The sequence below is a fragment of the Anthonomus grandis genome, chromosome 14, assembly GCF_022605725.1.
Source record: "Anthonomus grandis grandis chromosome 14, icAntGran1.3, whole genome shotgun sequence".
Lineage (NCBI taxonomy): Eukaryota > Metazoa > Arthropoda > Insecta > Coleoptera > Curculionidae > Anthonomus > Anthonomus grandis.
Window position 1 is genome coordinate 7,378,953 of NC_065559.1, and position 13,805 is coordinate 7,392,757.

General features: G+C 33.2%; 2 protein-coding genes across 2 annotated transcripts in view; one reads left to right on the forward strand and one right to left on the reverse strand.

Annotated features, from left to right (window-relative positions):
• The first annotated feature begins 653 nt into the window (after window positions 1-653).
• LOC126744564 (gamma-aminobutyric acid type B receptor subunit 1) overlaps window positions 654-13,805 on the forward strand; it is a 371,298-nt gene continuing 358,146 nt past the window's right edge. Inside the window, exon 1 of the mRNA XM_050452020.1 lies at window positions 654-929. Within this exon, the coding sequence (XP_050307977.1) occupies window positions 897-929 (33 nt within the window). The 5' untranslated portion in view covers window positions 654-896. The remainder of the gene's footprint in view (window positions 930-13,805) is intronic.
• On the reverse strand, window positions 4,799-6,404 carry LOC126744565 (uncharacterized). The gene is made up of 2 exons (XM_050452021.1): window positions 6,084-6,404; window positions 4,799-5,834 (listed from the first exon to the last, which is right to left on the reverse strand). The coding sequence occupies exons 1-2, from the start codon at window positions 6,268-6,270 to the stop codon at window positions 5,107-5,109; spliced, it is 915 nt and encodes a 304-aa protein (XP_050307978.1). The 5' UTR covers window positions 6,271-6,404; the 3' UTR covers window positions 4,799-5,106.

Here is a 13,805-nt window from a genome sequence, read left to right on the forward strand (position 1 = left end):
AATCATTTTTTTAGAGCTTCAGTTCAAATAAGAAATATTAAAGATTTAGATTAAAGAAATATTATTTTAAAGAAAAAATAGGTAAAGGTAATTTAATACTAAAAAATACGACTTGAAGGACCACCACTATTTAGGGTTTTTTTACTAAAAATCCCCGTTATTCTTGCAGACTTTTTAAAAAATGTATAAAGTTCAATAATACAAATTATACAAAAATTTAGGTTATCACAGTCTACACAAAAATCCTCTTAAGGTTTTCTCTAAATCCATCCCATAACCTAACTCAAACTTCGACTAAAAATGTCTCCCTACTTCGGATCACTTCACTTCTTATCCGTTTACTCCCCCTTTAACCATCCCATAAATAAATCTCCAGTCATTTTCACACCGATAATCCTCGTAAATGTCTAAAACCTTCGTTCGGCAGCAGGAGTAGTTCTTCAGCAGTTTTTCGACGCCAGTAAAACGAACCAAGAGTCCGTGGTCTCTTCTCGTGCACCTCATCGGTTCCGAGTGGCCAAGGCTTCGGTCTTCCCTCGACATTGTCTGCTCGCATCACGCACACGTGCTGTAAGGCCAAGGCGCAGGACTCGACTTCGAAGCTCGACACGAAAATTGTCCCGCTTTCGTCCTCCCTGTTCCTGATTCGGGACAGTCGTGGTCGACCCGTTGTTGCTCCCGATTCTTATAACTGCCGTTCGAACGTGCTCCCGGTGGTGTAACCAACGTGGACTGGACGATTTGGAAACTCTTGTTCTCGATCGGTGTGCATTTTAATTAATAAACTTGTGGTCGTTTAGAATAAGTAGTAGTGTGTGTGCCATAATTCGTGTTTTTTTTTTTTGGATATGACTTAAAGTTAGTTTTGGGAGCTGTTTAATTCGTTTGCGAGTCCTATGTTTACGCTTCTTGGAAGAAATGACATAATGGTAAGCTTAACAGATAATAAATCAGTAAGTCAATTCTTGAAAGAGTGGTACACACACACTCAGGTTACAGATTTCCTTAAAGTCAACAATTTGTTTACAACTCATCCATCAGGCTTTAGATCCGGACATAGTACCCCGACAGCTCCACTAAATCTGACAGATAATATAATTAGAGCTTTATCGTCGCTCTAAGGTTTCTGACATGATCGACCATGACTTACTTTGGTCGAAGATGATTCATGTTGGTTTTTCTGGCACCTCTATTCCCCTTTTTAAAACCTATTGGTTAGTTAGATGACAGTGTCTTCGAATTGAGAACAATTATTCTTCTGCTAACCATAATTTAAATTGAAAATTTGATTATTCATCAGGAAACAAATCCTAAGAAGACAATTATTGAAATATCGACATGTAATGTAATCAATTCGGTATTGTAACAAATAACAATATCAAACTCATTAACTAGTGTAATATCAAACTAATAGTAGGTACTACATTACCTTTATCTGAAATAACAGATTTGAAATTATTCAAAGTCATTCAAGGTAACTCAACATCATTGAACCAGTTGCATGCTCTATATATATGGACTCTTTTTGGACTAAATTGGTACCATAAGTGTCAAGATGAATTACACTATGTCTTCTTGTATGGATGTAGAGAATAGCAAAATGTGAAGCTAATACGAGATCGGAAGCATCAATTTGATTGTTGCATATTTTTAATAAAAATACCACTCTCCCACAAACAGTAGATTGTTAAAAATATTGTCCTGCTTGAAGTATTAGAAAATAATTTTGTTGATCTTATAATGAAGCCTAGCGTCTTTAAAAAAGATCTTGTGATGGTATTTATCTATATTTTGTCAACTATCTACAATTTGTCAACACAGACCTCCAGGTCACGAACATAGTCACAATTTGGAAGTGTGATATCATTTATTACGTAATTAAAGTCAATCTCATCTTTTAGCAAAGAAAATTGACATCTTCTTACAATTCTGAAGATTAAATGGGAGTCTGCTAACTTCACGTTACTCATAAATCTTATAAGATCAGCAAGCGGTCATAAAGACTCTTAGTAAGTTTTAAAATCTTTATGTCATTCGCAATTAGTAAAAATTCACTGCTGATACTTGTGAAAATGTCATTGTTAAAAATTAAAAACAAAAATAAAGCAAGGTTGCTTCGTTTAGTTTTGCCTTAGCAAAAACTGTGTAGATTACATCAAGTTGATATTTGCAATTTATAGCCTTATATGCATTTCGCAGAAATGATATTAAATTACTGACCGGAATTCCACAGAGATCCATATATGGACTATTCCTATATTTTATTTACTGCCCTGAAGTGACTGCAAATTTATATATTCAATCTTATGCTGACGACACTAAGCTACTGCATTGCCTTCACCTTAATGATCTGGCAGTAACTGACGAATTTCTTAATAAAGATCTTAAGTTAATGTCTGATTTTTCAAAGGAACACAATCTAAAGATACGTCTTATAAAGACGGAGGTGCATCTATTTTACTCAGAAGAAAGCTGTGGTGCATTAGAGTATGGCTTACATATAAAGCTCAAAGTGCAATTCCGCAAGCTCAAAAAATGTTGGGGATTTTATTGACACTAAGCTAATTAATGGTGACATGAAAAATTACTTCAAAAAGGAAAGTTTTGTATGCAAATGGATTCATTTTGAATTAAGAAAAATTCTTAATTTTGGTATTATGTTTTTTTATTTCTGTTTAGATGTGGTTACTAAGACTCGCTTGTAGATTGTACAGATTAACTGTTGTCGCTTTATATTTGATCTAGAGAGGTACGACCATGTTTAAGTCAAAATTAAACGAAAAAAAGATGTCGAGATCATCTTACCATGCCTCAACATTATGCAGCATTATTTCAAAGATGTACTTATAATTCTGTTAATATTGTATAATTCTTTTGATTACAAATTTAAAAATTCTGGCTTTACATCGCTCTGAACTTAGAATGCATTTATTTGGTGTTCAAAATTCTTAGTGTAAAAAGTGTTCTCTATCATTATTCGTTTATCTTTCTTCCTTTCTTTCTTGGCTTAAAAGTTCTATTTTTATTTATATCCTTGCTGAGAGTATTTTGTGGTTAAGCAACTTAGGCTAAACTTCGCCATTTTCTTCTGTATTATTATCAATGCCTGTATATGTACGTGTTTATATGTATATTATGCAAATTAAAAATGATATATTATTATTATTATTAGTTATTTAGCTGAGAGTTGAATTTACTTATTTTTTGTGTTATATGGTAATTTTATTTATTTGAATATATTTTACATATATTAACTTAAACAACCTGAAGAATTCTAATATAGAAGCTTAATCGAATAAAGAACCTTTTTATAGGGCTTATAGGCTTCAGTGTATTAAAAAAAAATAGTTGAGATTTTGATTCATTCAAGAGCCTGATCATGTCCAAAAGGGATCACCTGTCCTTATCTTGATTATGTAGTAACCATAAAAAAGTTATTATCATCCAAAGGATAAACTTGTATTAATATATTAAAAATATGGAAATCTTCACTATGCTAAAAAAAAAAGACTTAACATTTAATGAACATTTTTTATAGTCCTTATCTGAGACTGTAAACAATTTTAACCTATAATGAAAAACCAGATCCAAACTATAAAAAGAATTCTTGAAAGACAAGGTAGTGGCTATAAAAACTGAGTTAATGGACGAAAATAATGGTCGTAGTAAAATAAAAGTTAGATTCTTGTCCGGAAGATGACGTAATGGCCATAAAATATTGAAATTTAGTTCGAAAAATAAATTGTACTAAAAAAGATTATGTTTGAATAAGGTGGTAACTGAAAATTTGTCCGAATAACTAAAAATGGTTACAGAAAATTAGGATCTCTTTTTTCGCCGATGTTAAAACTGAAGCTAAGGTCGTATCGGGTCAATTATATTGAGGCCGAATTCTAATACGAAAGATGTAATTTTCACCCTAAAATGTTTTTGAAGCTCTTGACTATAAAAAGGAAGAATTAGGTGGATGCAAAAACAACATTATCATATTTAAAATATTTTAATTTATATCTCATAGCCATAATAGACTTATTTGCTAAATGCTATGGTGGCCTTGAAGAAAATTTAGATTTTTTGACCAAATGGTGAACTTAAAACCCAATTATTGGAGAGTCGTAACCGCCTAAAACCACCTAAAAAATGTAAATTTTGTTACAAAGAAAAGTTTGTGGCGATAGAAATATTGCAGTTTTACAAGTATGACTACCAAAAAGCTACATAGTGATCATAAGTAAAATTTAAATGTTGTCTCCAAGCAATAAAATGCCGATAAAAACACCATTATTTAAAAAACAAATGACTATAAATTATTTAAAAAAAGGTAAATATAATAATTGACTGATGGTTATAACAAATTTAATCTCGTTAGAAGTGTATATAGATTGCCATAATATTATGTAGTAATAACTAATGTCCATAAATAAAACTTAAATATTGTTTTAAAGTAACAAAATCCTGAAAAAAATTTTTATTCGAAAGATGGCTATAAAATATTAAACTGTTTTCATGGCTATGAAATGAGGCTGTAACTATGAAATAAAATAAGTTTTTGCCTAAGTAACGAAACAATGACCATAAAAAATTTGAATCTCGTAAGGAAATATCAAAACCACAATAAATTTTTCCCAGTCAATGTTATCAATGCGAGGAAGAGCATGGCTGTAAATATTAAAAAAAAATTAATTTAAAAGAGGTTATGATGAAATTTTTTTTTCATGTATGAACTTAAAACTATTATCCGAAAACTAATACCATAAATGAAATATGAATAAAGTAAAACGAAATTATACCCATTTGTAGTTACGTCATCCAGGTGAGAAGAAACGTATGGCGTAGATATTTTTGACAATCAATATTAGGTTAGAAACTTTTTAACTTTACCATCGCCTTCAGAAATTTCTAGTCTGCTATGTATTTTTATACGTTCAGAAATTAACAAATGATTTATTTTAGCAGCATAAAATTATTTTCACTCACTGGGAAAAATTTAAATACAAACTCAAAAAAAACACGCCATATTACATTACCAAGTTAATGAAATTGCAACGATATGATTGAATACTTAAAAGACGATCATAAAATAAAATTTGCTAGAACAAAAAAAGCTTAATCAAACTCGTCAGTATTGTCAGAGTCAGAACTGAAATCAGAGATATTGTCTTCGTCATCGTCGTCTTCGTCAGTCGTAATCACAAGTGGCAGAATGTCATAGGAATCACACACTTGTATTGCCTCCCAAGCCTTTTCAATTACCTTTTCTGTATGAAAAACATTTTTTTGCCAATGATCTATAGAAATTTCGTTTATTACCCTTTCCCATGTAGTCAGAACTTCTGAAGGTGACCCCTTCAAATTGGAAATATATTGATCATATTTTCGTTTACGTTCCGACCATACCATTTCAATAGCATTAAACTGGCAATGATATGGTGGCAGTCGTAAAATTTTGTGTCCTAAAGGTTTAACATATTCATCAAGGAAGTACTTTTTTTCACTAGAGCAGTTTCTGCATGCAATACTCCATATTTTATCTTTCATGGCTTTTTCTGGAACGCCAATATTCTTTTTCTTCAACCATTCGGTCTGTCTCTGCTTTGTCCAAATTTTTCTCGAGATTTCTTCTAACAAACCAGAATGGTAACTTGCATTGTCCATGATTATAAATGACTTTGGGGGAAGATTTGGAACCAGCTGAGTTTTAAACCAGTTTTCGAAGTTTTTCCTGTTCATATTGTCATGATAATCTCTCGTCTTTAATCCACTCTTGAATATTAAATTTGCACCCTTGATGAAGCCATCTTTGGTTCCGGTGTGGACCACGATATAGCGATGACCTTAAAAATAATAGATAATTCAATTCTCTTCTTTTAGAAATCATTCTTCCAGAACATAAATTTAATATAATTAATAAGTAATGTTCCATGAACATAGGAGTAGTGTATGGAGTTAAATTCCCTCATATTGTCTTAGAGACAAATTATATAAAACTATGAAACAGATGAAATTATGAAGTTAGAGAGCCCTTACAAGGGCAGTAATTTTTATTCAAAAAAAATCTAAAAAGATAACCAGATAATTTTTACCTTCACTGTTTTTTCTTGAATCCGTCTGCTTGGTGTCATCTTGCCAGCTACTACGAAATGATGCCTTGCTAAAAATCCACGTCTCGTCAATGAAAACTGGAGTAAAACCTTCCGGACCTACATTTCTATTTTTGATATACTCCCTTAAAAAATTGATTCTTTTATGAACAATATTTGGCAAGTTCATCAAATATTTTCTGTTATTTAATTTTTTCCACTTGAAGCCTATACTATTAATCCATCTTCTTAAAGAGTCAATGGAAAACTCAAAATACTTTTCTCTTATTGTTGCCAATATTACATATTCTTTTCTGGCGTTCATAGAATAAATTGTGTCCCGAATTCTATGTTTCAAATATGTGGTAATTTTAATTTTTGCTGTCTTTTGCTTGGAAGATATACGGGCTGCGTAATCCTGATCTGATTTTATACCATTCTTCTTTAAATTTGCGATCGTTGTTGTGCTCAATTTTGTTGCATCTGCGGCTCGCTGTATCACATTTTTAATTTGAAGTGCAATTCCGTTTCGGACTTGTTCCTTTTCCAGTTGAAAAAAAGCCAATATATTTAAAATCATCAGCTGCGATTGTTCATTATACCTATTATATCTTTTTTTAGGCATTATCTAACACTTTTCGAAATAACTTTTAAGAACAAGTTGACAAACCAATATTTTTGATTGACAGTAACGGATATTTTACATAATCATCAGACACCAATTTTTTTCAAAAGTTTGTTGTCGCCGCTGTTTGCAATATGCTAAACAAAGATAAACAAAAAATGACGTCATTACAAATGGGTATAATTTCGACTTTACCAGGCAACAGTATTTTGAGGAAATTAATTTATGTTTGGAAAGGCCGTACGTTTGTGGTTATAAAATTATTACTTACTATTAGAGAAATATAAGTGACTAGAAGAAGGAACTTTGCTGTGTAAATAACCAGCACACTACCGCTATTTTGAAACAAGAACTGTCTTATGACGTAAGTATATAATTATAAGACCATAATATAACAGAGCTGTAGCAATGTCTTTTTACAGCTTCTAGAAAACTTTAGAAATTCCGAAACAAGAAAAAGCCCTCAGACTGATACAACTATTAAACGCCAAAAAAACCAAGATTAAGAATTAGGTTTATCGAATTCACCATTCGCATTATATGTGCAATTATCTTATAAAAAAGCGGACAACACATATAGGACCGTAATATATGTATTAATAGAAGTTAAGCATAATGCGCACTTATTTTTTCCAACAAAGTATTTATTTTTCAGTAAAATTATGTTTTATAACTCCTAAAATTAAATCCACATATTTCATAATTGTTAGATGATATAAGTGAGGGTGGTGAACTTAAAAACATTTTTATAATAGATTACCTGTGGACATAAATAAATTTTAAATGAATGCTGGGGGTATATACCACTCAGTTTATATATAGTAACCTCGTATTATTACTGCCGTTTTATATACTTAAGAAGTGTTTCCATAAGAACTTCAATTCTCAGTGATTACACAACTTGTAAGAAATGCCAGTTTAAACATTTTGTGCATAGTTTTCTGTCAATCTTTTTTTGAGAACTATTTATCAAATTGAAAGAAGCATTAACCAACTATGGCCGAATGTGTATCTCTTAGCGGCTTTCTTGTCTGAGTTGGGCAGAAAGGGTCATTTTTTGAATAGACTTTTTTTGTAATTTCCAGCTGGTTTTCTAGTTGACAGAGACTTTTTAATAGATTATTTTATCAAAAATTGTATTCATGTTTAATGAGTTTTACGAGATTTATCGTACTAGTTCACTTCTTAAATCATGGAAGTAAGAGACAATTTTTTCTAACGAATGGAAGAATGAGCTATGATCTGGTATCAATCCAAAATCAGCCCAATTCAATATTCTCGTAAGATTTTTCATAGTTGTCCATTACTCATTTTCTTTTAGTTTGCTTGAAATTAGTTGTGATTTTACTATAGAGAAGTTCTTATTACCTTACCCTTATCTACTGCCGATCATTTATCTGTTGTTTTAGTTTTTAAGTCTAGTCTCTAGTAACAGCCTTATATAGTTTTTTTTCTTTTAATATCAACTAGTTAGGCTGTTTTTATTTAAATATTGTCGAATTATCGTTCTCCAATTAACCACCTTTGCGATCTCATAGTTCACATCCTGCTATCCAAGTGTGATATGGCTGTATCAGTAGTAAAGGCAAGGAAGAAGGAATATATAGGTGCCATTAACTATAAAAAGATAACAAGATCACTTAAACCTTTAGGTTTTGTTTATAGAAAAATTGCAATTTTGTTCAAGTGACTATAAAAAAATTAATCTCGTTTATCAAAGAACTAAGTCATGGGCATAATCCTTTCTTTATTTCATTCGAACCGATCTTAATGAACTTGAAACTTGAAACCTTATCATGTTAATGCTATATTGCCCGTAAAAGGTAATGTAGCAAAAGACCATGGTGACCATAAAGAAAATTTTGACATTATCGTAATAACCAAAAAATATCTATTGCAATCTTATAAGAACCTTTAGGTTATCAAAAAAGTCAAAGAAGTTTACTAATAATTCATTTTTTCCAAAATCCAATCTTGGCTATAAAACATCGATCTTTATAACGTGAAATCGGATTTTTTTCCATGTTTTTGATATACTGCGCATAATGTCCATAAAATTGTCCTAAGTCTCTGATAATTAGGATAACGCCTTTAATATAAAAAAATATCTTGAGTAAAGGATGAGAAGAAATAAACTAAAAATAAAGGAGAGAAAAAAATTATTTAAGGAACTGACTATTTAAAAAAATAGTTAAAAAATTCGAATTTCTTTCAGAAGAAAGAATATTATAAATACTATAAAAAGTTGTCTCTTCTAATCCTACTAATTAATCTTATATATAAGAATACCAGATATAAAAAGACATTTATTTTATATAGCTTATCTAGACACATTTCTAATACCTATTTCTATTACAATAAATGTATAAAAAGCAAATGTAAATGAAAATGTGGTGCAACTTCCACAGACCACAAATCTAGACGGTTGCCTGCAATCTGCAGTGTTTTATTTAAAAATTTACATACAATATTATTATGAAAATGTAAATACGTCAATTATTTTCCTAGTTTTTGTACAATTTTATTAGTATTCTGTAGTTAAAGTTGATTCGTAGGGTTTCTTTAGGGTTCTACTTACGTTTGGTTTATTATTTTTATCTATAGTGTTTAGTTTTTAAGTAGTTCATCTTGTTTTAGAGCCCTATTTTAGCCCCAATTTTGGTTATTTAGATTATATTATTGTAAATCACTGTAGTTCTAATTTTCTAGAATTTGTATACTTGCTTGCTTTGACTGTATTTTCCTAAAATTATTGGTCTCTTTGGGCCAAAACAATGAAGATAATTTTAAATATTTCGAAACTGTTCCATCGGGTTTTAAAAAAGACGCGTTTCCTGACAAATCATTCAGTTTTAATTGTTTAGTCAGTTTTTACCTTGGAAACAATTAAACGACAGTCAAGGCGAGTTAGGTTAGTGTTTTTGCCTTCACAATAAGTAAAGGATATTTGGAAGCTCATTTTAGTGGATGCCTTTAACAAGAAGTCAGGCCAAGATGGAGACCGAGAAATTGATGGAGCTGCTATTAAGGAAGTTTGACGAGCAAAAAGTGGAACCAGAAAAACTTCAACTTCACGCTGGCTGGGTGCTACCAAGCCCCACGTATAAGACTAAACCGGCTGCCACATCCTGGAGAGAGCTTGGCCGTGCGGCCGTGAATGTGAGATGGTAGTGGATACAGGATCAAGTCATACTATTGTGAAGCCGAACATCGTAGCACACTGTAGGCTTTCAGCACCACCTAATTTAATCTGGAGTCTGCAAATGGAAAAAAACATTCCGATTCTTGGATTGCATGAAGCTACAGTCACCATTGGCTTAACAACATTCCAATAGCCAGTACTAGTAGCAGAAATCATGGATGATGTCATATTAGGATTAGATGTTATGAATGCTCAGCAGTTAAAAATGGATGTATATAACCGGATATTGACGACGAGAAATTAAGAGATTTTTATGCACCACCTATATGAAGATAAAGTAAATACCAAAGTCGTTAAGTTATTCAAGGATGTTACTATACCAGGAAATTCAGAGGTGGTGGTTAATGCTACAACTGGAGGAAAAGAGGGAGAAACTGTTTTGATTGAGCCCATGGAAAACTGCAAACTATATGGTCAAGGAATTTTTCTAGCCAAGACGTTATCTACACAGAAGAAATCTACTGTTTTGGTTCGAATGGTAAATTTAAAAGGATATGATCAACACCTGAATCAAGGAGAGAGCATTGGCGTATGCTCTGAAGTAGTGGCAGTCATGAAAAATGCTTATAGAAGTCGTTATTCAAACAAATCTTTTCCTGTATGTTTACAAAACCTATTTGAAGAATCTTCTGCCAATTTAACCATAGACCAGCGTAGTAAATTGCTACGTCTTCTTGGAGAAAATCAAGATGTGTTTTCCTTGCACGATAATGACCTGGGAAGAACTGATTTGGTGCAGCATCGAATTAACACTGGAGACAATGCTCCGATTAAACAAGCACCTCAAAGAATTCCGATAGCTAAACAAGGAGAAGTTTCCTCAATGCTTCAAGAAATGAGGACACAAGGAGTGATAGAACCTTCTCAGAGTCCTTGGACATCTCCAGTTGTGCTAGTGAGGAAAAAGGATGGATCCACTAGATTTTGTGTAGACTATCGGCGACTGAATGACATTACCAAGAAAGACAGTTATCCCCTACCAAGAATTGACGACACGCTGGACACGCTATAAGGTTCACAATGGTTCTCAACACTCGATCTAAAGAGTGGATACTGGCAGGTAAAGATGCACCCAGAAGATATAGAAAAGACCGCATTCTCGACTGGAACAGGACTTTGGTAGTTTACAGTAATGCCCTTTGGACTCTGCTCCAGCTACCTTTGAGAGACTTATGGAAACAGTTTTACGTGGAATGACTTGGGAATCATGTTTAGTTTATCTGGATGACGTCATCATACTGGGAAAAACATTTGAAGATCATTTAAAGAATATTCAAAAGGTATTTGTTAAACTGCGAAAGGGCAACCCGAAGCTAAGTCCTAAAAAATGTAGCTTATTTCAAAAAGAAGTTCGATACCTTGGCCATGTAATATCAAGAAAAGGTGTCAAGACTGATCCAGATAAAGTAGAGGCAATCGAAAATTGGCCACCACCCACTGATAAACACCAGTTAAGAAGCTTTCTGGGCCTTTGTACCTATTACAGAAGATTTGTAAGAAATTTCGCTAATCTTGCAAAGCCTCTACATAAGCTCACGGAGGACAAAATGGTATTTAGTTGGTCAACAGACTATGAAGAAGCATTTCAACGGTTAAAAAGAGCACTATGCACATCTCCAATTTTAACATATCCGATTCCTGGAAAAACTTTTATTTTGGATACCGATGCAAGTAATGTTGGAATTGGGGCCGTTCTATCACAAAAATATGAAGATGGCAAGCAAGTGATAGGTTATTTCAGTAAAACGTTATCAAAACCAGAAAGAAACTATTGTGTCATTAGATGAGAGCTATTGGCAGCAGTAAAAGCTATTGAACATTTCCATAAATATTTGTATGGTCAACGATTTATCCTTAGAACTGACCATGCTTTGTTGAAATGGCTGTTTCAGTTTAAAAACCCCGAAGGACAAATAGCAAGGTGGCTTCAACGATTACAAGAGTATGACTTTACAATAGAACATAGGAAAGGCGAATATCACCAAAATGTCGATGCTTTATCGATAAGACCTTATATTGAAACATGTCAATATTGTTTTAAAAAGGAATCAAAACAGCATTCAGAGATATTTACTTGTAATCGTATTGGCCTTCACAGTTCTAAAGAGTGGGATGTAGCTAGTTTAATCCAAGATCAGTGTGATGACCCAGTATTTGGTCTTATTTACGAACTGAAATCTCGAGAAATTTCAAAACCAGAATGGAAAGATATTTCTGACAAATCTCCAGAACTAAAAGCTTATTGGTCTCAATGGAATTCATTGGTTATAAAAGATGGATTATTAAAAAGAGTCTGGGAGAGCGTAGATGGAAAATAAAAGACATATCTGACAGTCCTTCCTCGAAAACGGATTCCGGAAGCTGTTCATGGCGGTGTCGGCGGGGGACATTTTGGAGTTAGTAAGACCTTGGCAAAAGTTAGAGAACGGTTTTACTGGCTGAACAGTCATCAAGATGTTGAACGCTGGTGCCGACAGGGTGAGCAGTGTTCGTCAAGCAAGGGCCCAAAAACCCGGACAAGAGGAAAGATGATGCAGTATCTTGTTGCTGCACCCTTTGAGCGAATTGCCATAGACGTAGCAGGACCCTTTCCTATTAGTAGCTCCGAAAACCGATATGCTCTTGTTGCTATTAATTACTTTAGTAAGTGGCCCGAGGTTTATCCGATTCCAAACCAAGAAGCAACGACAGTAGCTGAAGTGCTGTTCCAGAACTGGATTTGTCGATTTGGTGTACCCAGAGAGATATATTCAGATCAAGGAAGGAACTTTGAGTCACAAATATTCCAACAAGTATGCCAGTTGCTGGGAATCAATAAGACCCGAACAACCACTCTACACCCTCAGTATGATGGAATGGTTGAAAGATTTAACTGCACATTTGGAACCTATTTGAGAATGGTGGTAAACTCTAAGCAAACCAACTGGGATACCTGTATACAACCATTTCTATTGGCATATCGTTCTTCTATCCACAAGTCAACTGGAAAAAGCCCGGCAAAAGTTGTCTACTGTGATGAACTTCGTTTACCTTTGGACATTATTACTGGAAGACCTCATAAGTCTGAAAGCCTTGAGGAGTACGTTGACCATTTACAAGAGCGTTTACAAATTGTTCACGAACAAGCACGGGATAAACTTCATCTAGAAAGTAACAGAATGAAATCACGTTATGATATAAAGGCAAATTCTACCGGTTTTAATCCTGGGGATAAAGTCTGGTTATACAATTCACGGAGGACGAAGGGCAAGTCACCAAAGCTCCAGAAGGATTGGAAAGATCCATTCAATGTAGTCACCAAAATTAACGACGTGGTGTACCGTATCCAGCGACATCCGACAACGAAGATGAAAATTGTAAACATCGTCCGGCTAGCGCCCTATCATGACTCAGGTGGTCCCATGTTTGATCGGACGATCAAACTTGAGAGGAGAACAGTATTATAAAAATGTAAATACGTTAATTATTCTCCTAGTTTTTGTACAATTTTATTAGTATTCTGTAGTTAAAGTTGATTCGTAGGGTTTCTAAAGGGTCCTACTTACGTTTGGCTTATTATTTTTATCTATAGTGTTTAGTTTTTAAGTAGTTCATCTTATTCGAGAGCCCCATTTTGGCCCCAATTTAGGTTATATTATTGTAAATCCCTGTTGATTTAATTTTCTAGAATTTGTATACTTGCTTGCATTGACTGTCAGTATTCTCCTAAAATTATTGGTCTCTTTGGGCAAAAACAATGAAGATAATTCTAAATATTTCGAAACTGTTCCATCGGGTTTTAAAAAGGACGCGCTTTGTGACAATTCATTCAGTTTTAATTGTTTAGTCATCTTTTACCTTGGAAACAATTAAACGACAGTCAAAGCGAGTTAGGTTAGTGTTTTTGGCGTTGACAATA

Excerpts from the sequence above, each read along its gene's own strand:
- LOC126744565 (XM_050452021.1), bottom strand. The coding sequence starts at position 6,270 with ATGAACTTGCCAAATATTGTTCATAAAAGAATCAATTTTTTAAGGGAG. Across the intron at positions 5,835-6,083 it reads TTCAAGAAAAAACAGTGAAG|GTCATCGCTATATCGTGGTC; the intron begins GTAAAAATTATC and ends ATTATTTTTAAG.